Source organism: Peromyscus californicus, unplaced genomic scaffold, assembly GCF_007827085.1.
Source record: "Peromyscus californicus insignis strain IS unplaced genomic scaffold, ASM782708v3 Scaffold_8__1_contigs__length_139910024, whole genome shotgun sequence".
NCBI classification, from domain to species: Eukaryota; Metazoa; Chordata; class Mammalia; order Rodentia; family Cricetidae; genus Peromyscus; species Peromyscus californicus.
This window is the reverse complement of record NW_026294606.1, coordinates 85,950,315-85,976,584: the sequence shown is the minus strand read 5'-3', so window position 1 is coordinate 85,976,584 and position 26,270 is coordinate 85,950,315. Positions and strand designations below refer to the sequence as shown.

Below are 26,270 nucleotides of genomic sequence, written 5' to 3'. Positions count from 1 at the left end.
CGGGCCACCCACTTCTGACCTGATCTTAGAAAAGTCCCCTCAGACACGCGTGGTGACTCATAAGTCCTGTCAAGTTGACAGTCAATATTGGCCATCACACGCCAGACTCCGGTGTTAGTGCTATATACCACTCTTGCTCTGGAGGAGTCAGATTGTTCTGAATGACATCTACTGTGGAAGAGGTGTCGTGAGCTTAAAGTCATAAGTCAGGGTGCTTACAAAGTATATGAGTGGGGACATTAATTAGACAAGTGACAGCAGAGCAGAGGGAACAGAGTCTCTGATGATATTCTTGGCTTTGAGGTTGGCATGTAGTGACCTCCTGAAAATCTGCAGTCACCAGGATGCTTTGTCACCTTGGTACGAACAGATAGGCCAGTGGGGCTGGAGAGATGGCTCCACAGTTAAGAGTACTGGCTGCTTTTCCAGAGGACCCGGGTTCAAGTCCCAGCACCTACATGGCAGGTCACAGCTGTCTGTGCATATGGTACACAGACATACATACATGCAGACAAAAATGCCCATGCACGTGAAATTAAAATTTAATAAAAACAAAAGGAGCCAAGATAATTTTGGCTTGTGATCTGCAACATTCAAACTTTCTATGAAGTTCTAGTCAGTCGGGCAGTCTGCAGGGCCTTCCACACAGATACAGCTTCTTCAGGGATTCTTGTTCCCATCTCTCCTGGCCCAGTGGAACTACTCAGGGGAACAGCAGTTGTCTGTTTCTCTCCCTCCACCAGAGTCCTGTCCCAGCAGATGCAGAACAGTCACAGCTTAACTAATCGGAGCTGTTGATATGTAAGGCCAAATTTTCAAACCACATTGGTATTTACACATTGGGAAAATTGGCTACTGTCTTTGACTCACAGCCGACAAGTCCTATCAGTCCCTTGACTGCAAAAGTTTAGAAAAAGCATTAAGACTTAGTTCTAAGGAGTACAGTGTCTCCATGTTCCAGGCATGTGATATAATCACAAATTCAAGTTTGACAGCCCGCTGAAGGAGAACCATCCCAAATAGGGAGAGAGAGCTGTCATTTCTTGTTGATGTGATTTCACAAATGCCAGCTCTTCACCAGCTGTCAGTCTCATCTGTGTGGGCAGTTATGGAAAAGACTGCCTTCCCACTGCAGAGTCTGGAAGCTTCTCGGCGAGACTCAGGTGTTTGACTGTTTTGAGCTAGTCCTCTTCCAGTTTTCCAGCAATCAGAGTGATGGCGTTTTGCCACTCCCCTCTAGGAGGCTGACAAGGACCCAGGGGTGGCATTTGAATCCCTAGTCAGTGCAGACTTTCTCTTCCAGGTCCCCATATGCAGCTCCAGGCAAGACAGGAAGGTGTTCTTGCAAGGGTTTGTTGTTTTTTAACTTTGTTTATGGATATTTTCCCACATGTGAGCTTGGTGCCAGAGGAGGGTGTCAGGTCCCCTGGAGCTGGACTTATAGACAGTTGTGAACCACCATGTGAGTGCTGCAAACCAAACCCAGGTCTTCTGGAAAAACAGCCAGTGCTATTAACTGCTGAGCCAACTCTCCATCCCAGCAAGGATTTTTTTTTTTTAAATTTATGTGTGTCTGTGTGTGGGTAATGTCACATGTGTGCAGGTGAAGAAGGTATCTGATTCCCCGGAGCTGGAGTTACAGAAGGTTATGAGCTGTCTGAGGTGGGTGCTGGGAACCAACTCAGATCCTCTGGAAGAGCAGCAAGTGCTCTTAACTACTAAGTCATCTCTCCAGCCCCCAGAATCTTTAAAAAAAATCATGCATTTATTAAACATTCAGTATGTGCTTTACACTGTGCTAGACACTAGAAGGCACAAGGATAAGTGTGAAGGCTTTTATTCCTGCCCTTGGGCTGCTTGCATTTTAATTTTGGAAATAAATATGAACATGAAATTAGAATGCAGCCTGCTTGAAATTGCAGGGCAGCAATTAGTGCATGTTGGGGAGCGGGGGGGGTGGGGGTGGGGGGTGGGGGGATGGGGGGGCGCTCAGTGCACAGTGACATCAGTCAGAAAATGCTCATTCAGCAGACACAAAGGAAATGAGGCTCTGTAGAGAAGGACAGTCCTCAGTTGGGGCCAAAGAATAGCCTAAGGAAAAAAGAATCTCATGAGAAAGGCACAGAGGCCAGTAACAGAAGGCTCCCTGGACTCACATCAGTGCAGTGGCTGAGGCCACTGCTACCAGCCCATCAGACACAGCCCATCCCACACAGACAGTGAAGTCCTCACCCTCAACAGCTCTGCTGCATGACTCAAGTCAGTCCCTCAAGCCTGGAGTAAACCAAAGAGCATCTGATCCCCAAGTTCTTCCCCAAACAACCTACCAAATAACTGGTTTCCAACTCGGTTTTTGCCCTACTCTCCCACCTAAAAAGGGAGGTCAACAAGGGGTCAGAAAAGAAGCAGGAAGAGTAGGGATGGAAGGGGAAGAAAGAATAACTGATAAATCACTTCAGTCCACTCAGAACAGTGTCTAAATGTTAGCCCTCGCGTCATTTTAGCTAAGGTGCTTCTTTGGGAAGAGCTGCACCTTTGTGCTGTTTCCGGTGGTGAGATGTGGGAAGCCAGATCATGGCCTGTATGGGACAGCAGCATGTGTGGCAGCTGAGCACAAAAGTACATGCAGCTCAGATGCATGACAAAGCTGTGTGTGCACACCGATCTCAAGCCCCACATGTGAACCATGGCACAGATGACAGTTAATTAGCAGCAGAGAATGTGGTCCCAAGGAGCCAAGTCTGTAGCTCCTCTAAGGAAACAAACAGATCCAGCTCACGACAGTAAGCTTGGAGTTGGTACCACCGATCGTAAGCCCTGAGGCTAGTCTCCCCGCCTCCCCTCCCCTGTCCTGTGTACCAATACTGCTCCCTCTCCTCTAGTGAGTTGTAAACTCTAATGGAACGTTAGAGATCTCACCTCAAACCCTCAGGTACTGTTTGAAGAAATTAAAGAGTAGAGAGCTGGACTGGGAGACTGCCACAAGTCTGCTGCTCCCTTTACATGTTCACACTTCTTCAGCCCAGACACGTCCTTCGAGGACTCTCCGTCAGCTTCTCTATTGGAAGACTTTCTCCTATGTTATTAAAGGGTGTTTTCTCAGCCGGGAGTTCTGACTTGACTGTGAGTTCCTCTCTCAGCTCTTTAAAATGTTGTTTCAGGGTCTACCTGTCTTCTATTTGTCTACTTTTTTCTTCGTGTGTGTGTGTGTGTGTGTGTGTGTGTGTGTGTGTGTGTGTGTGTGTGTACACGCGTGTGTGCGTGCACCTTCAGAAGCCAGAAGAGAACACCAGATTCCCTAGAGCTGGAAAGCTACCTGACATGGGTGCTGGGAACTGAACCTCAGTCTTCTGAAAGAACAGAAAGTACTTTTAACCTGAGCCATTTTTCAGAACGTTGTCATAATTCATATTGTCATCCCTTGCATGTGACAGGTCGTTGGCACCTGTTGCCCTCCTGAGTCTTTATTGGTGTCTCCACCTAGCCCTCATTTTCTTTATGTCTGTCCTGCTTCAGGTCTGCCCAAATCCTCTAGACTATGTAAGTTGCTGTTTTCCACAGATTTAGAGAAGGATTGGCCATCGCATCCTCAGGTGCAATTCTGGTGTCTCTCTTGGACTCTGGCTGCATCTAACTACATCCCATGCTCTCATGGTCACTTCAGCCTTTTGCTCCTCATGTTTCTGTCTTCATTTTCCTGGGCAATGTATTTCTGTTGACTGTCTTCAAGTTCCCTGGTCCTTCTGCCAGCTCTGCCCTGCCTTGAAGATCACCCAGTGAGTTCTCATTGGAGATAATTTCATTTTTGGAATACTCAGTTAACTCTTCTTACAGTTTCTATTTCTCTTCTGAGATTTCCTACCTGTTCACTCATTAAAGCCATCATTTCCCATGAGCTCTTGAACATAGTAATAGCCATTTTTAAATCTCCATCTTTTAATTCCAACATCTGAGTCATCTCAGGGTGACTTTCAGTTGAAGCTTGTTTTCCCCCTCTTGGGTGTGGTACACATTCTCTTATTCCTTCTCTTGTCTACTGATGTCTCATTGTGTGATGAATGTTCTGAATGATGTACTGTAGATATTCTGAGTCATTTCATTTTTCTCCATAGAATATTAGCCTTTGGAATTCAGGGAAATGCAATCACCAGCTGTGTTCTTCACTTCTGAGACAAAATCCCTAAAAAAGAAACTTAAAGGGAGAAAAGGTGATTTTGGCTCATGGCTTCAGGCTTTCAACCTATGTCACTTGGTCCTGTCATTCGGGCCTGAGGTCAGGTCAGTACCACAGTGTAGAAGACTGTGGTGGAGCGGGGTTGCTCATCTCTGCTCAACCAGAAAGCAGGGAAGGGTCTGGGAAGACGTACCCTTCTAGTGACCCATTTCCTCCAGCTGGGCCCCACCTACTTCCCACCATCTCCAACTCCCATAGTGCCACCACATGATGAGTTTGACATGGATGGGTTATTCACTGATAAGACGGGCAGCCTTATGGCCCACTCACCTCTCAGCACCACAGCTGGGGGCCAAGGCTTCAACATGGGAGCTTTTGGAGGGTGTGGGTGAGCTTAATAGCCAAGTCCTACACTGGCTAAAGACCTCGGATTTACACATGATGTAGGTGCTTCTCTGTACTTTCTGTTCAGACAGGTGCATTTTGAGTAGATCCCTTATTCACAAAACAATTGTATTCTAAATGTGATCCTTCTATAATTTCTGTAGGAGGGCAGAGGTGTTTCCCAAACATTGTTTACTCGGCAAGACTCACATTCCAAAGCCTGTGTCCACTGGAGAGAGCAGCTGAGGCCTCGGCTCCTCTGGCCACTGTTCTTCTCCAGCTGCTCTGCTCCTGTGGCTACCTGAGCCAAGAGTCAGCGACAGGTGTCAGGGGCTTATCACCAGATTTGGGGCTTTCTTGTTTTCCTTTGCAGCCATTCCAGAAATCCTGCACTTGGTCCCCTGACACCTGAAGCTGGAAGAACTGTACTGCAGCAGGTGGGAGGGGGCTCTGGGGAGTGAGGGCAAGCCCATGCAGACCTGGTCTCACTCTGCGATTCCCACTTTCAAGCATTGAATCTCCCCAAGTTTCTAACCTGAGTGACTTCTTGGAAGCCCTTTCAAACAGCTCCACAGTTGTAACCATTTCCTGAGTGAGGGTTCATATGGCTTGGAGTTGAAAATCTTGTCTTTTTCCCTGATGTAACATTCAGTTAATGTCTTAGTTAGTGTTTCAACTGCTGTAAAGAGACATTTCCACTGCAACTCTTATGAAGGAAAACATTTAATTGGGGCTAGTTTACCGTTTCAGAGGTTTAGTTCATTATCATCATGGCAGGACATGACAGCATGCAGGTAGATGGTGCTAGAGAAGGATCTAAGAGTTCTGCATCTTGATCTGCAGGCAGCAGAAGGAGACTCTATCCCACACTGGGCACAGCTTGAGCATGAGACCTCAAAGCCCACCCCCACAGTGACACACTTCCTCCAACAAGGCCACGCCACCTAATAGTGCCACTCCCTATGGGCCAAGCATTCCAACCCATGAGTCTCTGGGGACCATTCCTATTCAAACCACCACAATAAGATTAATCAAAACTCCATTTTGCTAATGTAAAAAGGAACTTAAAGCAGTCATCCTTGCTCACCATGAGGATTCACATCCCATCCAGATGTAGAGTGTCTCCCAGGGTCAGTACAAGGCTAACGATAAGACTGTGTTGTGATGAAGTACTTGTCAACAACTGCTCACAAGCCTTAGCTGGGTTTTGACTTGATGCTCTTGTTTTATGAAAACAAAGCTGTTTACATCGCAGCAGGTATTATGACCACCAGACCTGGCACCATTATCTCTCAGGGTGTGGAATGGCACCTTCCTTATCTCGAAGGGAACTATAGTCATGCCAGCAAAATGTTTTCAAATCATGCTTTGGGTGTTTGCTAAGGGTAACTTCCTTTCTCGGGATCAGTAGCCTTAGGAAAGTTGTCTTTCCCGTCATCTGATGAGCTGTTTGAAGTCCTGCTGGGAATCTACCCCAGTGACTGCAGAGCAGTGCTGTTCCACCCACAACTGATGGACAGCTCTTCTGTGACAGGGCATTGGTGCCGCTGGCCATGCCAGGAAGGCTCTCAGGTGGAGCTCTCTCATGTACTTGGAACTTATCTTCTCAGGTCTGATGCGCTCTCGGGTCCGGGGTGCCGACGCTGCCCAGGCCAAGGTCCTGACCTTCCTGGACAGTCACTGCGAATGTAACGAGCGATGGCTGGAACCACTGCTGGAGCGGGTTGCTGAGGTGAGCCTCGCTCACACGGAGGGTGTGCTGCCCACACTGGCTGCGGGTTTTCTCGACACTGGCAAGGGAGCTGATGCCCTAGACATTGTTTCATGGTGTCCCATTGATGCAGAACAGTCACTTTGTCTGAGGAACACAGGTTCCTTGAAGCTGCCTGGAGCCTGGGAAGAAGAAGTGGCCGGTCACGGGGAAGTACCTTCCCTGTTCATGTGCAGGAAGATATGTGGCCAGCAGGGTAGCCTGTTGGTAGGAGTGCCATCTGATAGGATGTCTGGGGAAGGATGGGGGTGGTTGCAGTGACAGTCCTTTACCCTGGTAAGGACTGACTGACCACCTCTTCCAGACCTACAAGGAGAAGCAAACAGGTTACCACAGTGCCCTTGGTGGGCTTGTCAAGTGGTCTTTGGCCTCACTCTGCCTTCTGTGTTTAGCTGTGTTATTTCTCTTGACTTCTGCTTGCCTTCCTGGCTTTCCTTCCTGGCTGCTATGGAAGTGCTTCCTTGGGGCAATGAAGCGAACATACGAATGAAAGGAAACAGAGTGAACGCGTTCTGCCTGCCACACAGCACAATAGCAACAGGCAACAAGTGACAAAATACTAAGCGACCAAAGGTTGCTGGACGTCCTGTCTCTGGCTTTACTGGACTCGGTGGCACACTTTGTGCTTCCCCTCATCTGATCAGCGAGGTCACTGGGCTTCAGGGGACTTGAGTAACATCCAGAATCACATAGGTGTCGGGCTGTTGCGCAGGCTCTACTCAACCCTTAGCCAGGCTCCTCCCTCTCTTCCACACCCATCTGTCAGGCACCCATCCTGGTGGTCTAGCCCACAGCTTCTCACTCTGCTAGGCCGTCACACTAGAAAGCAGAGGTAGGGCTAGCTTCCCTCCGTGTGGAGATTCATGGGGTTGCCAGCTCACGGGAGATGTCAAACTCCCCTTCCCTTTCCTTCCCCCATAGCTGAGAGGTTCTTGTAATCTCTTCTCAGCAGAAGGAGTGTAAAGCAGTAACACTCCAGGGCCAGCCTGATCTCCTAAGGCTTGTTTCCCATCAGCCTGCAAGCAGGCAGGTGGGACTTTGTGCCACCCCTGAGCAGTGTGGAGCTCTGCCAGTCCTGTTGCTGAACCTCTTTTGAGTCTTTCTTTGTCTAACAATACTCTCTGTAACTCAGAGACCACACGCCTTCTCTTTTATCAACTGTCAGCATGAGGCAGAGCTGAGTTTGAAGGTCCGAGGAGGTCAAAGGCCTTGTGTTTGGTCTCAGCAGAGTGGCACTGTGGCATGAAAAAGCGGGTCGGTGGAAGATAGGCATGTCTGGTAGAATCACAGGAGTTGAGTTAGGGTCGGAAAACTCCAGTCAGTTGCTGTGGAGGTGATGACTTCCACCTCTCATGCCGTCTGCACCCAGAAATCGTTCCTGGCTTTGGGGTGGAGGCACTTCAGCCATGAGTTCATTCCTGAGCTGCTCCAGTGTAGCGAGAGGGTGGCAGCCATAAAGTGACCGAGCTTAGCTTCTGGGACACTGAAATCTATCCACAGTTGACATTTAGGAGTTGACTCGGGGCCACTGCACAGCCTGGGCCTTTAGCTGGAGAAGAAGTAGCACGGTGTCCCGTTCTCAGCTGTCCCCTCTCATGCCACCACCCCTGCCCATCTTGCGACAGTGGCATCTGATGGGAAGGCCTGTTGGGATGGTGGCTTTTGCTTTGCTGGGGTTGTAACAAGTATTCTTTCCTTCCTTTGTCCCTGCTCAGGACAGGACCCGGGTTGTATCCCCCATTATTGATGTCATTAACATGGACAACTTCCAGTATGTGGGTGCCTCTGCTGACCTCAAGGGTGGTAGGTGTCAGCTGTGATTGGTCTACCTGCTGGCTTGTTCTGTCTGGCTAGGCTCCTGACCACTGCTGTCCTGTGGTCAACAGTGACATTGACAGCAGAATTCACATTATAGTGTGGGCTCTGACTGGTACCCCACAGAAGGGATTGGCCCAGCTTCCCTGGCAGAAACACCAGCCCCACCCACCACCCTATCATCCCATCCCTCTCTCTCCTGGAGCTAGGGGAATGTGTGACGTCCCTGCAGATTGGAATAGAAGAGCCTTTACTACTCCTGGGCTGGGCTGAGGGGCTCCAGAGCTGCTACCAGCAAGAAACACTCCATAGAGCTGAGGATTTGCAGAGTGGGCCTGGAACCTCTTTTTGTTCTGCCCGTTCCAGCCCTTCCTCTTGTAGCCTACATGCCCTGCCAGCTTGCTGCCCTGGAGTCCTGCCATCCTGCTGCTGGCCTCCTTAACTGCCTGCCCACCAGGGGCTCGTCCTACCTTTGTGCTCAAGCTTGGACCATGGTTCCTTCCCAGCCACCCACCACAGCCTGCTTCACCACTGGGTGGCCTTTGTTTTTGTGAATGGACCAGCATGTTGTGGGGCTACATAGCCTACAAATGTTACCTTCTGGTTGCCCTCCAGGAACCCGTGAGAAATTTGTCCAAGATTTTCCTTTGCTTCTTAAGAACTGTTGAGGCTCCAGTGGGAAGGAGACTGTATTAGACATGGCTGTGAAGTCATTGCTACACCCAGATGGAGCAGGTTATACTGTCCCCTGCTCTAGCAGTCCATATCCCCCTAAGTCCACAAATAGCAAAGAGTAGGGTGGAAGACAGCTTTTCTTTTTCTCCCCCCTCCGCCCCCCTCCCCACACTATTTAGCTAAAGCTGGCCTAGAACCCAAGATCCTCTTGCCTTATCAGTTCTCATGAGTGCTGAGATTACAGGCCCGCACCATCACACTATCACACTCAACATGTAAGATCTTGTATCACTGGGCCCTGAAAGGTCCTGGTCCAGGCCTGGAGAGCATGGGTCCCACGGAGGTACTATGTGCTGTACTGTGGTTCTGGGAGACAGTTGTGATTTATCTAGCTCTGACTGGTCCCTAGGTCCCCAGTCTTGTGTGTGCAGCCCTTGTAGGTCCAGTGGCATCACACACAGATACCAGTTCTCATATTTCACATTTGTTCTTAGACATTTTAATGTTAGAAAATCCAAGCCAGGCATGACGGCATATGTCTGTAATCCTAGCACTCAGGGGCCTGAGACAGGAGGACTGCTGCAAGTTCAAGACCAACTTGGGCTACATAGCAATACCCTATGTCAAAATAAAAAACGGTTGGAGGGGCATGAAAGGTGGTTCAGAGATTATGAACATGCACTACACTTTAGAGGATCTGAGTTCAATTCCTAGCACTCAAATCAGGCGACCTAAAACTCCAGCTCCAAGGGCACTTGCACCCATGTGTATAACCACACACAGATCCCTAATCATACATGTCGTTTTAAGAAAACTCAGACCTGTGTTTGCTTTGGAGGGTTGGGAAGATTTCACTGTGCCCTATACCCACCCCACCACCCCAGTTGTTCCCTCCCCCCTCATCCTCTTCATTTTGGTTGGTTAGTTGGCAGTGAGTCCTGCCTACGTGTTCATTGTCAAGCTGCTAGGGTAGGACAGCAGGTCTGAGAGACTGTGTCTTCTTCTCATGGCTGTTTCTCTTCTGGGTCGGCAGGTTTTGACTGGAACTTGGTGTTCAAGTGGGATTACATGACACCAGAGCAGAGGAGATCCCGGCAGGGGAACCCAGTCGCCCCTATAAAGTAAGTACAGCGTACTGCAGGAAGCTCTCCTTGGGGAGAGCCCAGACTCTGGCCCCTGCAGGGGTGCTTCCAGGTACTGGGGCTCTGCCTTCTGGTCCCTGGCCTCCCTCAAGGCCAGCATCTGCAGCAGGTCATGCGGTGAAGGAGGTTTAAGGTCCAATTCCTTACAAGGCATCTCTGATGGCTCCGCGTTGTCTCCTGTTTATGATGCAGTGTTTTCTGTAGCAGAGTGGGACTTGTACTATGGCCTTTAATGTTACTGCTCTGGTTACCTCATAAGTTGAGGCATGTAAAAGCCAAGGGTCTCAGTCACTGTGGGACCCCAGGCGGTGACTAGAAATCAATGGAGAATGGAAGACCCCTCTCAGAGCACAGATGTCAAGCCTGTGGTATGAGTCTAACTTTGCCCTTGCTCTCCTTCCTCCTCAGAACCCCTATGATTGCTGGTGGCCTGTTTGTGATGGACAAGCTCTATTTTGAAGAGCTGGGAAAGTACGACATGATGATGGATGTGTGGGGAGGAGAGAACTTGGGTATGTACAGCCCTCTGGCCTCAAGTCCACCGGTGTCACCGTGGTGCAGTATGGGAGGCAGGGTGGCATGTTAGCAGTTAGGGAGGCCCCAGAGCAGCCATTCAGTGGGCAAACCAGCTCTTTATATGTTATGTGAATGCACACACTCTGACCACAGGGATGACAATAAGATGCGTCTCTGATGTCAGGGTGGAGACTAAAGTTCAGGTCATCCCTGCACCAAAACCAGATGCTGTCACATCCTTTGACCTGGGGTTTCTGCATGGCCGTTTCCAGGGCTCTGGTTGATTGTGTAGAATGGTAATGGAGCCGGGCAGCTGCTGGGTTAGCCAGCTGTAATCACGCATGTCACATGGATGAGTTCTGATGTTCAGAGCCTTCTTGTGGGGGACCTGCCTCCACCTTTTTCCCCCAGGGTACTCTTGAGGAGTGAAGGATAAGAGATTTAGATAGAAATATGGAGGGGAGAGAGAGACAAAAACACAGGATAGCCTCGGGAGGGCCTGGATCCTAATCCACCAGCCTCTTCTGTCTCTTCTAAAGGGCTTTTTAAAGAAACATTAAGGGGTGGAGCAAAAGATTTCTCCCCAGCACAGCCAAGTGCAGACCCTTCCAATCACCTAGTAACCACACACGTGGTCAATCCATCGCCTTATGCAGCCCTGCTGGGTAAAGCAAGCTCAGATCTCACTAGGAAACCTCTGTGGACTCCCACACCTTCTCCACTACTTTTGGAAATAAATTTTTTTAATGACCCGTGGAGGTCATGTTTGCCTAGGAATGGGACATGGTCACTTTACAGGTGGTGGTCTGCATAGGCGGTTGTCTCAGCTGTCTTGTGTGACAGATGAAGACTCTGGTCAGCTTGTCTGGGTTTTGTTTCTTGTTTTACTGAAGTCTTTGATCTCAAGTGCTTGTCATTCAGACCTGACCCCTCACTATCAAGAGTTTAGTTTCTTTCGTTCTTACCCAGGTGTGCTTGGGAGGAAAGGGACAAGGAGAGGGAGGGGAAGGGACACCACTGTCACTTTGAGTAGATTTTCTTGTGACAGAGACTTTGATAGTTTCTCTTGGCTTAAAAGAACAGCTTCAGCTAGCCCGTCATTCGAATGTGTCTTTTGAAGTTGAAGTTGGTGGAGACGTTTCATCTGGTAGGAGGCCTCTGCCCAGCATGATGAAAAGCTGCTTCTAGCTCTGGCTCCATGGGAGGGAGGAGGAGGAGGAGTCATGAGTCAGTCTCTTTCCCATGTTTCAGTGAGATGTTGGGCTTGGGTGGGCTTGGGTGAAGTTTTATGAGCAAGAAAGTCTTTGAAGTAGTGACCCTGAAAGGCCCCTGAGCCTCTTGCACCTGTGGGTTCCAGGGGCTAGAGCCACCCTGTGGGGCAACAGGTGTCATGAACTTGGGAGGCCACATCTCAGGAACTGGTGTGGCTCTGAGAGTGCAGATTGACAGACATACTCTGCCAGTCTCCTGTGAGTCACCCTACAGAGGCCGATTTGTATCTAAGGTGACCTGGTCTGGAGCCCAGAGAGAGAAGAGTACAAGTTTGATGTCATGGGCTTTTGTTATAGTCTGTTTAATAACCTGAGGGGTGGAGGAAGGCAAGACCCTGGAGTAGAAGTCTTGCCCTTCTAGGAGGTCTGATGTCCTCTGGTCCCTGGCAGTACCCTCTGGGGACACTTGAAGGCTGAGCAGAGGGTTTGAGCAGGACTAGCAGGCCTGTGGTATGACTCTACCCTCTGCAGAGCTCTGCTCTCAGCTCCTTTTGCTGGCCACCCAGACTACTGACAGTTAACAGTCCATGCAGGTTTGGTGGCTGTAATGTTGGGAGAAGGAGAACAGGATGTCTGAGAAACATCAGAGCCATGTCTCTGAGCCATATGTGCTCACATGACAAGACTGCCTGTTTTTCTGGCCAACAGTACCTTATGTAGGAGCAGTTGCAAAAGGGCAAGGGTGAGATTCGGGACAGAGCTATCCTTTAGGCAGGCTCTGGTGATGTTAGGATGGGTGCTCTGTGCCTCCAGTGCCATAAAGGAGAGGCCTGTGGAAGGCATACTCCAGGCCAAGAGCAGAGTGGGGATGCCCAGAGCTCATGTGAAATCACAGTTGAAAAAAGCCTCCCTGGCCTCCAAGCTGCCCCTTGCTAGCTCAGCAGCTTCCCTGCCCAGAAAGCTCATTGTTGAGACTTCCTGTAGGCACGCTCACATGAGTGTTCTTCCTGAGATACAGAGCGTGTCGTACTCAAAGGTTTGTTGGCTGCTGGAAAAGTTGAGAACCACCCCCTGCATCTGTTCAGGTGGGGCTGGCCTCACAGTGCGAGGGATTGATGGGATCTGTTCTTCCCAAGGGAATTCCTCCTGTGGTTTTAGCTTGCCCTCCCCTCCCCTGCTCCTAGGAGGTCCTCAGACAGCACTGACCAAGTGATGTCAGACTCCGGGCACTGCTGCCACAGCAGCATGCTGCTCTAGAGGATCTAGCCCTCCACTACCTTTATGGTTTGCAAAGATCCTGCCTTGTTTTCTTTTCTGTTCCCATGGGTAGCTGTGCTGGATCCGTAGATTTCTCATCATACCAGCATGTGTTGAGGGATATGGCCAGTGCCCTAGAGAGAAGCTCTCTCTTACAGACTTCATGGTGTCTTTCAGAATGGCACTTGTTGGTCTCCCTGTTTAAACGAGTTGTCTTGCTAAGGTTAAGGGACTGTCCCTGGTCACACCCTGGGAACTTGGTTGGCACCTGGACCTGCTGATATATGAGGGCAATGGGCAAGGATTCTTCTTCCCTGGAAGGAAAGCCCAGTGTATCCTGGTACTCAGTTTACAGGAAATGGTGTGGAGGAACATGGTCTGTGCACCTGTCTCCAGTTGTCAGCTGTGGTGTTACTGGATGCATGTAGTCTTAGTCTGGCAGGCATCTGCTTTCAGACCAAAAACCATCCTTTGGAACCCTCTGGCCCAGTGTTTTCCATGCATGTTCAGTTTTGGGTATGCTATGGAGTTGACCTATCCGGGGTGCATCCAGTGTCTCCTCTATAAGAAGTTCCAGATCATGTTCTGGAGAAGCATCCTCTCGTTCGTTTCCCTTGGCAGTTGAAAGTGAGCCATGGTAGGTGGCTAGGGCAGGGGTAGCTGTGCCATGGAGGCAGCAGCTGCAACAGACTGATGGTTGCCAAATTTCCTCCTCCTCAGAGATCTCATTCCGAGTGTGGCAGTGCGGTGGCAGCCTTGAGATCATTCCGTGTAGCCGTGTGGGACATGTGTTCCGGAAGCAGCACCCCTACACATTCCCAGGTGGCAGTGGCACTGTCTTTGCCCGGTGAGTAGTGAAAGGCCAGACCAGCTGCGTGCAGTCTGCTCAGAAGACGTCCTGGAGCTGTGGGGACAGGGTCCTTGGACGGTCGTGGCCCCCAAGCTGAGAAAAGGTGCAGTGGCTAGTGTGCAAGATGGTATTGCAGGGGAAGAGAAGCTGTCTCAGAGTGCTGCGTGGAGGTTGTAAAAAGCAGCACTGTTTGCTAACTCTCCTGGTGGCTAACCCCTGCCAAGGGTTCTCCTGACGCCCCACACAGTGGAGGATAGATAAGAGAGGAGGGTAAGGGCACACAGGAACAGCCCCAGTCTTGTGACAGCAGAGCCCGTGGCCTGGCACTGCTTGAAGCTTCTGCCTCTTGTCGTCATTTCAATCCAACTAAATTTCAGCATGGGTCCTGAAGGAGCAGACTCTGAAACCATCTCAGAAGGCGAGTCACACCGCACCAGCCAAAAGACATTGGGGCTCATAACTGATTAGTGATTGGCGATAGATGTTAGTCAACAAACCCAAACTGAAAAGCTGCTTAGTCCGACCAGGTTTCTCCTGGGACTCTTTGCCAGTTGCACACACCTTTAATCCCAGTGCTCTGAAGGCAGAAGCAGGTGGATGTCTGTAAGTCTGAGACCAGCCGAGGTTCCATAGTGAGGCCCTGTCTGAAAAAACTGAGTCAGACCTCATGGGGGCAGACAATAAAACCTCTAAGCCAAACAAGATGTTTCCAGTGCTCACCTGGTCAGCACTGTGGGGAAGTGAAATCGGGCTAACGGGACAGGCTTGACAGGTTACGGACGCACACAGCTCCCTGTGGAGATGGCCCAAGAGTCCAGGCTCTAAGGTGGGGTGTGTTCAGCCTGTCAGACTTAGGGGAACATCAGTGGCCAGAGTCTGCAGGGGGTTTCAGAGGCTTCTGCCCATGCTCACTCGCCTGTTTCTGACCTGTCCTGAGACAGAAGCTGGTGACAGTGTCATTTCTCTGTACTCTGTGCTCACATAGATTTCATTTATGTATTTCATTCTTGGCTATCAACCTGGAGGTGCATTTCTAGGGTTAGCACCAGGGGTCTGAGGATGAGCGCATTTTACAACATCTTGTCTCAGTGGCAGCAGTCTGGCCCCTCCCCCATTCGGGGACAACAGGAATATTTATCACTTTATGGGGAAGATGGAGGCCCCACATGGAGATGGATTTAGTAATTACAGCTCAGACAGTGTGATAGGTTCAGCATTTAAAAGGCCTTTACTGCAGAGAAAAAGATTTACCTGCAGGGTGACCACTGCCTGCCTGCTGTGTTCAGTTTGGAAGAGCATGATAGGCCATGTTTCATCTGAGCGGAGGGTCTGCTGATGTCCGTGCTTACGGTGGCCCTTCCTCAGTGTCATGGATGCGAGCTTTCTTTATGAACTAGAGCTGAGGACAGTAAGGATCCATCCCCAGACCTGGAGTATGATAGCCCCACTTCTTCATGCTGTCATTTCTAATCTGCACATGACTTTCCTCAGCGGAGGTCCACATGAAAGAGTGAAGTGAAGGAACCTCCTTCACTTTCCCAGGATGCTAGTGGTGTTGCATCCTCTCGTGCTGTGGGAGGCTGGGGCAACCAAAGTCTCCTGCTGTGCTCTCCACTAGAGGCTCCTTCTCCGTGGCACAGCAGAGATTTCTTCTCAGTACACCTCTGCGCTATCCTTGCAGCTGCTGGGAGGGATGGTGGTTCCGTGGATTTAAGCTGAGTACCTTCCCACAGATCCTGAGGTAGCTGCTGCTTCACCATGCCACACTCGTGGGCACTGTCCTTATTCACACTTGAGCAGACGTGCACAGACAGGCGACTCTGGGGAAGGGATGAAATTAGAGCTCAGGAAGGCTTACTTTGTTTTCAGGAACACCCGCCGGGCAGCTGAGGTCTGGATGGATGAATACAAAAACTTCTACTACGCAGCAGTGCCTTCTGCCCGAAACGTGCCCTATGGAAAGTGAGTGCCACCTGCCCGTTCCTTCGGGGGGACAGTGGGAGCAGTGAGGAGAGCTTGCAGTGCTGACAGGAGCCTCTACTCTTTGCCAGCAAGGCACTAGTGAGCAGGTCATGGGCACCAGAGGCTGGACAGTCCATACCACACCACCTAGGCCACATCAGTCTCCCTGGCATTCAGAACTGAATATATCTCCCTTTCCTCCAGTATTCAGAGCAGGCTGGAGCTCAGGAAAAAGCTGGGCTGCAAGCCCTTCAAGTGGTACCTGGACAATGTCTACCCAGAGCTAAGGTAAGTCCTAGGTGAGTCCTGGGGGCCTGAGTGCATTTTGTGAAGGCTGAGGAAGCAAGATGATTAGAGAGGCTGCAGGCCTCATGCTTGCTGTGAAACTGGGAGCTGGCTACCAGGGAGAGTACATGGTCCCACCCCACAGGTACCCACAGACCCTACTCTCTTACAGAGTTTCCCTTGCTCTGTGTGAGCCTGGAAGAATCCCAAAGCACCCCTGATTTGGTTTGTCCCCTATTAAGAGGCTGTCTCTCCATGAGCATACTGTTTCCAGGAGTTCGTTCTGCTCCTCTGACCTCTCCCCACAGCTCCCTTCAGCCACCCCTGCCTTCTAGTGAGTGTAGAATAGGATTAGCAGTGATGGTGTCCCACCTCCTCGTGGAGGGTTCATGACAGAAACACTCTGCTGAGCCTTCCCTCAACTTCCACTCAGCTTCCACTCTCCCCTGTAAGCTGCCAGGATCTCTGTGTCCTAAGGGCCCCAGTAGCCGACCAGCGGGTCTCTGGCAACAGGTGCCGCCAGGTTATTCTCATCTTTAAGGGCCTACCTGTTTAATCATTGCCACACAGGAGAGCTGGTTAAGGTTTAGAGTATGACCCTTAATCAGGCGACCAAAGTCTCGAAGGTGAGGCCAAGCTTTTGTCTCCTACCTAAGCACACAGCACTCGCCATACTCTCTATCCGTTTGTGTACATTGAACCACTTAACAAATCCTCGCAGGCCGTGCCCTGCTGGACAAGGTCTCAGTCTGTTGAGAAATACAAAGAAGCAGGCCTGAGCCCTGTGAGTGGCTTTCTAAGGGACACACCAACCTGTTAGTAGCTCTCCTTAGCAGAACTTGAGGAAACTTCTCCATTCACAGTTGGTTTTGTCATTTTGAGATGGGGGTCTTGCTCTAGCCCAGTCTGGCCTTAAACTCTCACAGAAATCCTCTTTGAACCTTCTGAATGTTGGGATTACAGGCATGTGCCATCATGCCTGACCCACTTAGTCTTAGGGACCCAGAGGCTGTAGCCATATCATGTCAGGGGGTGACAGGAAGCTATCCCGTTTCTGCTCCTAATTTGAGACTGTGTGCGGAGGGCGTGGGTAAACGGGAACTACAGGGTTGCAGAGGAGGCCTTGACTCTTACAGTGAATACCTTTCAGGGTTCCAGACCACCAGGACATAGCTTTCGGGGCCTTGCAGCAGGGAACCAACTGCCTGGACACACTGGGACACTTCGCTGATGGAGTCGTTGGAATTTATGAGTGTCACAACGCTGGAGGGAACCAGGTAGGCGAGCAAAGTGTTTGCACCTGCAGGCCCAGAGCTCTCAGCTGGAAGCCCTGGAGTCCTATGGAAAGTCCTGGCACTGCCAGCAACCTCAGAACCCGTGGTATTGAATGTCACCTTGAGCTGCAGTGGCGAGGGACACACTGGTAGGTGACATCAGCACCTGTTCAGGCTGACTTCCTTCGTCTCCCTGGCCTCTTCCTGTCAGCTCTCACCCCTGCAATAGCCACTCCCACAGGCCCAGACCTGTGTCTGCACCCATGTTTGTCACTGATGTATCATAAACTGGCCCCCACTTAGGAGGTGCTCAGCTTCAGCCTCTTCAGGTGGAGCAGCAATGATGGTGAAGGCCAGCAGGGGTTGGGCGCTCATCCTTGGCAGACTTGGTGATTGGCACAATTTACCACTCAGCCTGGGATACCTCACCCCACAGGCCCAGCTGAGGTCCAGGAGCCCCCTCCTCTAGTGCTACCCTGGACCCGTGTGCTGTGCTACAAGTGTTCTAGAACCACAGCCAGCAGCCGCCTGTGCACACGAGCCCCTGAGGTGTGCCCACTATGAAGTGAGTCTTCCGTTTTATTTAACTCTACTGAATTTAAATTCAGTCTGCCATGCGTGGCGGGTGGCTAGCAGTCCAGTGCTTGGAGGGGACCTAGAGGCAAAGATGACACCAGCAGTCCCTGCCATGACTAGGTGTCACGTGCCACGTGGGTGAGATAGAACTTCCTTGGCTTTAAGCAGCACGATGCTTGCAGCCTGGTGAGGACTCTGTTTCCTGGTTTCCAGCTCAGCCTCAGCCGCACACAGGAGATGAGAGAACTAATGGCCACACTTTTTCAGGATGGCAGCTCATAACAGCATCTCTTAAACATCTTACAAATTCAGGTTGCTGAAGGACCCAGCAGAGAGGTGGCCAGCTCTGCTGCTTGCATGGGCAAATCAGACGTTTGGAGTCAGTGTATTGCCCTTCTTAAAATAATGAGGTACATAACATCCACATGTGATCTTCCTGGCCAGCCATGGCCTTCCCAGCATCTCCCCACACTTGTCATATCAAGAGTCTAGACCCTCAGTGCTCAGAGGCTCCCGTGACTCTCCTGACCACAAGCAGGTGTGTCTCCAGCTGTTGCCCACATGTAGGTGTGGTTGCCCACATGTAGATGTGGTGGGCATGGAGTAGAGGGGGCAGGGGTCATGGACTGCCACATCCTAGAGCTGCATCTCCACACCCTGGACACGTCTGGAACCAAGCACACACACACTGTGAGTTATTTTCACTGTGGTGGCACGCACACTGTGTGTGACCGACTTTTCACTGTGGTGCCACGCCCACTGTGGTGACCGACTTTTCACTGTGGTGGCACACACTGTGGTGACCGACTTCTCACTGTGGTGGCACACACACTGTGGTGACCGACTTCTCACTGTGGTGGCACACACACTGTGGTGACCGACTTTTCACTGTGGTGGCACGCACACTGTGTGTGAGTTACTTCTCACTGTGGTGGCAGACACACTGCGGTGACCGAGTACCTGACAAGACAGCATAAGAGGGAAGGGTTCTTGTGTCCACACCCTGTGTCTGGAAGCAGACAGTAGACAGGAAGTAAGGTTGGGCTACAGAGGGCCTACCCACAATGACTCCAAGTCCAGTTCTCTTCTGTGAGTTCCTTCCTTCTAATGTACGGTGACACGGAGCACACCTTCCCATTTCAAGGCAGGAGTAGAGACGTAGCAAGGAAAGATAGAACCCTGCCTCCAGGTTCACTTGCTCGTCTTTCCCCAGCCTCTCTGTCCTGGATGCCCCCATCTTCCCCCACTCCCCAAACCCCCTCACCTTTTGCACTTCTCAGAGAGTCAGGAGACCACATGTCCCAGTGGCAGCCCCGAAATGTGAGTCCTGTCTCCTTTGGGTTTCAGTGTCTTGCTGCTACCAGACTACTTGTACATTGATAGCAAGGCTTCTCTGGTGACCGTTTATCACCCTGTCCTTGTGGCCTGTAAAAGAAGAGGCAATCTTTGGAGCACTTAATCATGCATCTTCCATTTTCCCCACTGAGGGAAATGGTGGGCTGACTGAGACCTCCACTTAGAGATCCTGGAGACCTTGTGGGTGGCTGTACCCTTAATGGATCTGGTTCCTAAGTGACTTTAGGAAGCCCTACCTTCTGGCCCTACATAGAGCCTTCTACCTAGCCACTGCCACCCATAACTCTGTCAGTCCCTCTCTGTCCCCAGTCTTCCCTACTTCTGCATGATCTTGTTTAGCATTCAGAGAAGTGATTGACAGCCCTGCCCTCTGTGTACATATGCATGTACATGTGTTTGAATTGTTAAAAGCATAGGCAAGAATATTTAAATGCATTCTGACTCAATTTTCTTGTCTGCAAAGTAGACATACAAAACCCTCATGCAGTTCTTGTGAAAAGACTTGAGACAGCTTGGCATATAGTGAGCATCCAGTTAGAGGGAGCCATGCTGTGTGTTGACATGGAGATTGTTCCTGCAGAGTTCGGGGACTTGGAGAGTACCAGCAGCAGGTTCCTGCAGATTCCAGCCCTGTGGATATTTGCTGAAAGCTGCAATATATCACTCACAGAGTTTTCACAAATTCAACCTACATTCATAAATCTGTTTCCAAACCTGAGCTATGTGGGAGGAACTGTGGGTGAGGGCAGGACAGTTGACCCTGACCTCTAACGTGCACTTTGAGCTAAAATACTTAATCTGGTTAGTCTTGATGACTCTGTTAGCTAACTTTTCTTGTTTTTTCTTTAGTCATGTTTCTTGATACGGTTCATTCTTGTCACTATATTAACTCCTTATCTTGCTGCTCTGACCAGATACTTGACCGAAACAACTTGAGGGTGGGTTTATTGGGCTCTTGGATTGAGAGTCCAGTCAGTCCATCGTGTCAGTGGTGGCCTGCCAGCATGAGTGGCTGCAGGATTGGGACGTCCCACAGCCTCCCAGAACAGAGCCACCAAAACATAACAGTTCCCAAGGGCGAGCTTAGCAGCCAGGGCTGCCCCCGAGTTAGCCCTGGGTCCTGAGTCAGGTGTCCCGGGTGACTGCACTTTGACTGGCCCACCCGCCTCTGACTTGTGCTCTCCTCCAGGAGTGGGCCCTGACGAAGGAGAAGTCGGTGAAACACATGGACCTGTGCCTCGCTGTGGTGGACCGCTCGCCCGGCTCCCTCGTCAGGCTGCAGGGATGCCGGGAGAATGACAGCAGACAGGTGCGTCACTCGGGACAAGGTGGTGCAGGCCCCAGGCTCTCCTGGTGCTTACAGTGACAAGGGTTCTCCACCTCACACCTTAGCCCACTTGCTGTCATTCATCCACTGGAGGTCTCGTGTCACAGAGTCCCGATTTCACTTCCTTCCTCACATCAGAGCATTTTAAACAAAAACATTAACTACTTGTTTTTCGTGCTTAACTTCACAAAATTCTAACCTAAATGCTTAAACGGATGAGCCTGTGCAAGCACACAGACTCAGCAGCCGAGTTACCCACAGTCCACAGAAAATGGACTTTGGGGCTTTAAATCTGATCCTCTCCATGGCTAGCTGATGTAGTATGACATTTTCCTAAAGTCCAGGGCCACAAGCATCCTCTTCAGCTCCCTGTCAGCCCATAAAGGGAGCAGCCGCTTGCCCGCCATGCCCTGGGCTGTGTGGCTGAGTGTTGGGAGGTGTATTTATTGTCTTACTCAAGATCACAGAATCTTAACCCTGGTGAGAGTTGAGGAGCCTCTCTGTATTTGCTTCTTCCACTGGGTCAGAACTTCCTGGAAGCCTTGGAAGCTGGTCTTGTGTACATACTCCCTGGGGATCTTGGGCACACCACCCTTCTGAGCCCTAGGGTGGCAATTGTCAGCAACAGCAGCGCAGGCGGGCCCTTCCAGCCTACTGCAGGGAGAGTCAGCCAGTCTTCCCACAGTCCCTTCCGAGAAGACAGATATATGGGGAAACTGAGGCATGAGGACTACCAGAGCCATAGCTAAGCCATATTCCATGCACCTGATTTCACAAAGAGAAGCAGAGGCCCAATTTCCTTGCCCAGCACTGTTAGGGGGTGGCGGCACAGTCGTCATCCAGTTACTGTTTAGACCCGAGGTATCGGAGAAATGCTTACAAAGGGTCCTCTCTCCCCACTCCATCTCCAAAGCACTGCCCCCATCTCTGGGTGCCCTGTCCTTGCCTGCAGAGCCCCAGCCTACCCTGTGCTCACTCTAAACAGTCGTCTCTGGTGCAGTTGTACGACTCGAGCCATACCCCATAGAGTGGGATAATGAATGTTGAACAGGGAAAGCCACTGTCCCCTGCACCCAGACACTTAGACACATTCAGGCTGGCATGGAAGACAGTTCCTGGCCACAGCCCAAGTGCCCTTGAGGTGTCTTTGCCATAGGCAGTGATAAAGTGAGACTTAAATCTGGTCTCCAAAACTAAAAAGAAAGCCGGGCGGTGGTGGCGCACGCCTTTAATCCCAGCACTCGGGAGGCAGAGGCAGGCGGATCTCTGTGAGTTCGAGGCCAGCCTGGACTACCAAGTGAGTTCCAGGAAAGGCGCAAAGCTACACAGCGAAACCCTGCCTCGAAAAAACCAAAAAAAAAAAACTAAAAAGAAAACAAGTCGCCGGGCGGTGGTGGCGCACGCCTTTAATCCCAGCACTCGGGAGGCAGAGGCAGGCGGATCTCTGAGTTCGAGGCCAGCCTGGTCTACAGCGCGAGATCCAGGAAAGGCGCAAAGCTACACAGAGAAACCCTGTCTCGAAAAAACAAAAAAAAAAAAACCAAAAAAAAAAAAGAAAACAAGTCATCGCTGTAAGAGTCGATAGAAACACCTGCTCCAGTGGTATTCCTGGGGTCCTTACCTGAGCTTCTAAGACAGGGAAAGCTGCACTTGCTCCTTCTGGGTGGCGAGTATAGCCTCAAGCCTCCACCTGTCGGGGTGTGGGAAAACTACTTCAGTAAATCCACTACTGCATCCCATCAGATAGATACCAGCGCTGAAGACCTCCTCCCAGGGCCAGCTGTGACTTCATTCTTTTCTTAGACATTCATCCCTGTCTAGTGGATGCTTCCACATGTGACAGACAGGGTCCCCCCAGGAGCCAGAATCAGATTCTATTCACTCCACACTCTGTCAGGCAGCTCGAAGGCCTTGGCAGACTCCAAGCATGCTTTCCATGACAATGCAGGGGACAGAACTGACAGCCACAAGGACAAGGAGGGACTAGACGGTGCAGGTGGCATAGCCTCACGGGCTGCGGTTGCCCTTGACTTCCACTGTTTGCAAGGAAGCTGAGTGAGCAGGTGGAACAACAATCAGGAGGGTCGAGAGAGCCGGTGCATCACCCATGCTTGGAGGGTCAGCCTCGTGCTGTGGGCTGTGCTTTGCTGCACCGACCCCCACCCCTGGCCTGCTGCTGAGAGGCAGCTCCTCGGCATGTCTCAGTGTGGTGCTTTACTGTTTGGCCAATGAGAACGTCGGGTTTCCAGGCACATGTATGTGTGCCTTTGCACAGTCAAGGGGAGAGGAGGCAAGAGTGAGAAAATTTAATTCCACAGTGTCAGAATTTTCAGAAATACTTACCCCAAGGAACTTTAGTGCATGCATAAAAAATTAATTAGAGCCATAGTCCTTGTTAATGAAAGGACCTGGGAGAGACGGGGGGCGGGGGAAGAAAATGTGTTATTTAAAAAACCAAAACAAATGTTTAAGTAGAATGTTTACATTACTTGCTAAACAATAGGATAAGGGCACCTCAAACTTCTTGAGGCTGTTAGGGCTTTGTGCGTGGCAGAGTGGGTTGGTGGGCTTCCTGGCTATGGTTGGTTTTAGTGTGCTAGGAGCATTCACAGGAGCATTGTTCTGGTGACCTGTGCCCCAAGAGTGGCACGCAGGGCAGTGGGGACTCCTGACAGAGACAGCCTGGAAACAGCAGGTGTGTTCCTGAGAGTGGCCTGCAGACCCCATGCCGCCTCACACTCCTCCCCTTGCTGTGCTCTTGTCTGTTGCAGAAGTGGGAGCAGATCGAGGGCAACTCCAAGCTGCGCCACGTGGGCAGCAACCTGTGCCTGGACAGCCGCACAGCCAAGAGCGGAGGCCTGAGTGTGGAGGTGTGTGGCCCGGCCCTGTCACAGCAGTGGAAATTCTCACTCAACCTGCAGCAATAAGAGGCCCCAAGGGCCCGCCGTCCACCTGCACACCAGCCCAGTTTGGTGATCATGTTATTATGTTTCTGAAACTTTCCGCAAAACTATATACCTCAGTGTTCCATCATGGTCTGAAAGTCTTAAGTCTTCAGCGAGGCATGAGCTGGGCTGGCGCTGTGCAGAAGAGGAAATGAGCCCCTGGGGCTCGGGACAGAGGGTCCCTCCCAAGGCTGGCATCCTCTGCCTCCCACTTTCTACTTTCTGCTCACTCCCCAGCAGAGGAACAGCCCAGTGCTGGCCGGAACAAGTGGACAAGCAGCAAGCATGTTTATATTGAGGACAGAGGGAACAGGGGCAGCTGCCCTCACAGCAAGAACTCAAAAATCTCCAGTACATTTTTTTACCCATCCAAAATCATGTGTGTGAACCAGGCATGGTGGCCAGTGCCTGTAATCCCATCACTCAGGAGGCGGAGGCAGGCAAGACCCTGTCTAAGGAAAAAAAGTGGTTTCCACAAAGCCGACCTTTCCTTGCAGACTTCCTCGTTTCTCTGTCCTTGCACCTCTGGGCACAGCTGGCCTCCCAGCCACTTCCTTCTTCCACTGACATACTTGCTGTGTTTGAATATGGACTTTCCTATGAGTGGGACACTAAATAGAGATACATATAAAGAGAATGACGGTCAGTTCCCTATGCTTTCCCACGTCGTCATCTTGTGAACCCCACAGCGCAGCACAGCTCTGCAGAGGGGCCTGCGCTCCTAGAGCCAGAGGTGACATCACTGTCTCTGGAGCCTCACCAGCCAGTCCATGCTGCTCTGCCAGCTGCAGGGGTCCCCGAACCACTGGCCCCAGCCCCCAAATGTCAATGTTGAACTTCAGCTAGGGAATTGCGGCTGGGTTAGAACGTCTACTTTGTGCCCATTGTCGTCTATAAACCTAACTAGGTTACCTCTTTTGGCAAGTTATTACTTTGAGTTTTCTTTTAAAATTAGATTTCTTTTCTTTAGGAAAACTCAGTCCCACAGCTTCTAACTAATGTGAGCCAGCAGGACCCCACTGCCTTGTGACAGACCAGGACACTGGACAGCTGTCACATGCTATTTCTAGGCTCGTAGTGGTCCAAGACCCTGTATTTGGGTCTTTGGCACTAACGGAGCTGCCGGCAGAGCACGGAGGACCAGCCTTTTAGCATGTGGGTGAACCCCACATGTCTGCAGCCCTGGCACAGGTGATACCCCCAGATATAGCCACAGGCTGGTACAGGAACTGTGGGTAGAGTTAGGACCATAGGGCATTGACACTGAGGACCCAGGCATGTGTCAGCCACAGAGATGGCCTGGGTGCCTGCCCGGTAGGGCTGCAAGCATCACACAGCACCATCTCAGGTGTCCCCGAGATCACAGGAACCATAGTTTGAGGTGGTCGAGAGCCTGTGAGTGAGTGCTCTGCTTCCCACCTGCGCCAAAAGGGGGTGTGGCTAGTTCTCTTCTACTTGAGGAGCTCCATGTATGTGCACACCATGACCACGGACCCTCTGTGAAGGCCTGGCCAGGTGCTGACCCTCTGTCTTTTCAACCCCTGCCAAGCAGCCAACAAATGATGCATTATGACAGACAGGGTGCCCTTGTGTCTGGTTAAGTCTACATGTGTCCACCTTCCCAGGTAGGCTCTGAGGAATGTCACTCACAGGTACAGGTGCGAGGCTGTCAAGGAGAAGGCGGGAGTTTAGTCCAAGCGTAGTCTATGCTGTTAAGCCCTGACACCTCTGCACTACTTTTATCAGAGTGAAAACCCCAGATGTGAAGCAACACGGGCTGTTTTGAAGTAGGTGTGTAGGTGGCGCTTCCCACCACGCACTTGCACCCCACCCCACCCTGTGCTCTCGTCACCTTTACCATCTGAGTGTCTGGCCACCAGGGTGCAACTCAGCCCGCCTCTGAAGAGAGGGGACTGGGCAAGGCCCTGCAGTGAGCCATGTTTACATGACAGTGTGCCAAAGTGACTCACCATGCTTGCATTGTTTCCTAGTCATCGGGGCTATCCCACCTTCCCACTCCTGTTTTTAAAACTAAAAACTCCCAGGAGGAGCCCTGGGGCACGCAGGCAAAGGTCGTTGTCTTCTGTGGTGGTCCTCAGTCTCCGTGAAACTGAAAATGATGGTGGCTGTGAGAAGGTTTTGCAAATTCAAAATATAGTTTGGTAATTTTTTTTCCAGTTAATTTTTAAAAGAACTGCTGTACAGAGCTTGTACTTTGTCCATTTTATAGATGGAAACCATCCTTGAAATTAACTTAAATAAAGAGAAGATACTTTATAGATAATGCTAAGCTGCCATCTCTCGTGGTCTCTATAAGGTGCGGGACCCGGCAGAAGGCTGGAATCCAGGTCTTGCTTCTGGGCCTTCCACTGCCGTTTCCCCTCACTCTCCTAAAACCCACCTCCAATGCTGCGCCTGCTGTTGTCTGCTGTATTAATAACAATTGGTAGCAGTGTGGGGCAGTTAGGCTGTGCCGGGTACCTGCCCAGCCCCTTCAATGTGCTCACACTTTACAGATACTAAGAAAAACTGGTGATGCAAGTGGGAACCGGCCTAAAGTTGGCCTGATCCTGTGCAACCCACTTTCTGTAGTCTGCCCTGGACATTTGACTCACACCCTCGATGAACCAAAGGTTTTACACTTAAGTATTTAAAATGCTCACCAGCCATCTGTGGCTGTCCCATCCATCCTAGCCTGGCACATGCCCTCTAGTACACCTTTGTGTGACTAGCTGTATACCCAGGAATAT

At 50.9% G+C, this 26,270-nt stretch overlaps 1 protein-coding gene across 1 annotated transcript in view; it reads left to right on the top strand.

Annotated features, from left to right (window-relative positions):
* Galnt2 (polypeptide N-acetylgalactosaminyltransferase 2) overlaps window positions 1–25,810 on the top strand; it is a 133,081-nt gene extending 107,271 nt beyond the window's left edge. Inside the window, exons 7-16 of the mRNA XM_052727102.1 lie at window positions 6,169–6,290; window positions 8,045–8,132; window positions 9,853–9,940; window positions 10,370–10,473; window positions 13,666–13,792; window positions 15,665–15,757; window positions 15,962–16,045; window positions 17,193–17,319; window positions 20,438–20,557; window positions 23,347–25,810. Of these exons, the coding sequence (XP_052583062.1) occupies window positions 6,169–6,290; window positions 8,045–8,132; window positions 9,853–9,940; window positions 10,370–10,473; window positions 13,666–13,792; window positions 15,665–15,757; window positions 15,962–16,045; window positions 17,193–17,319; window positions 20,438–20,557; window positions 23,347–23,502 (1,109 nt within the window). The 3' untranslated portion in view covers window positions 23,503–25,810. The remainder of the gene's footprint in view (window positions 1–6,168; window positions 6,291–8,044; window positions 8,133–9,852; window positions 9,941–10,369; window positions 10,474–13,665; window positions 13,793–15,664; window positions 15,758–15,961; window positions 16,046–17,192; window positions 17,320–20,437; window positions 20,558–23,346) is intronic.
* Window positions 25,811–26,270: the final 460 nt, after the last annotated feature.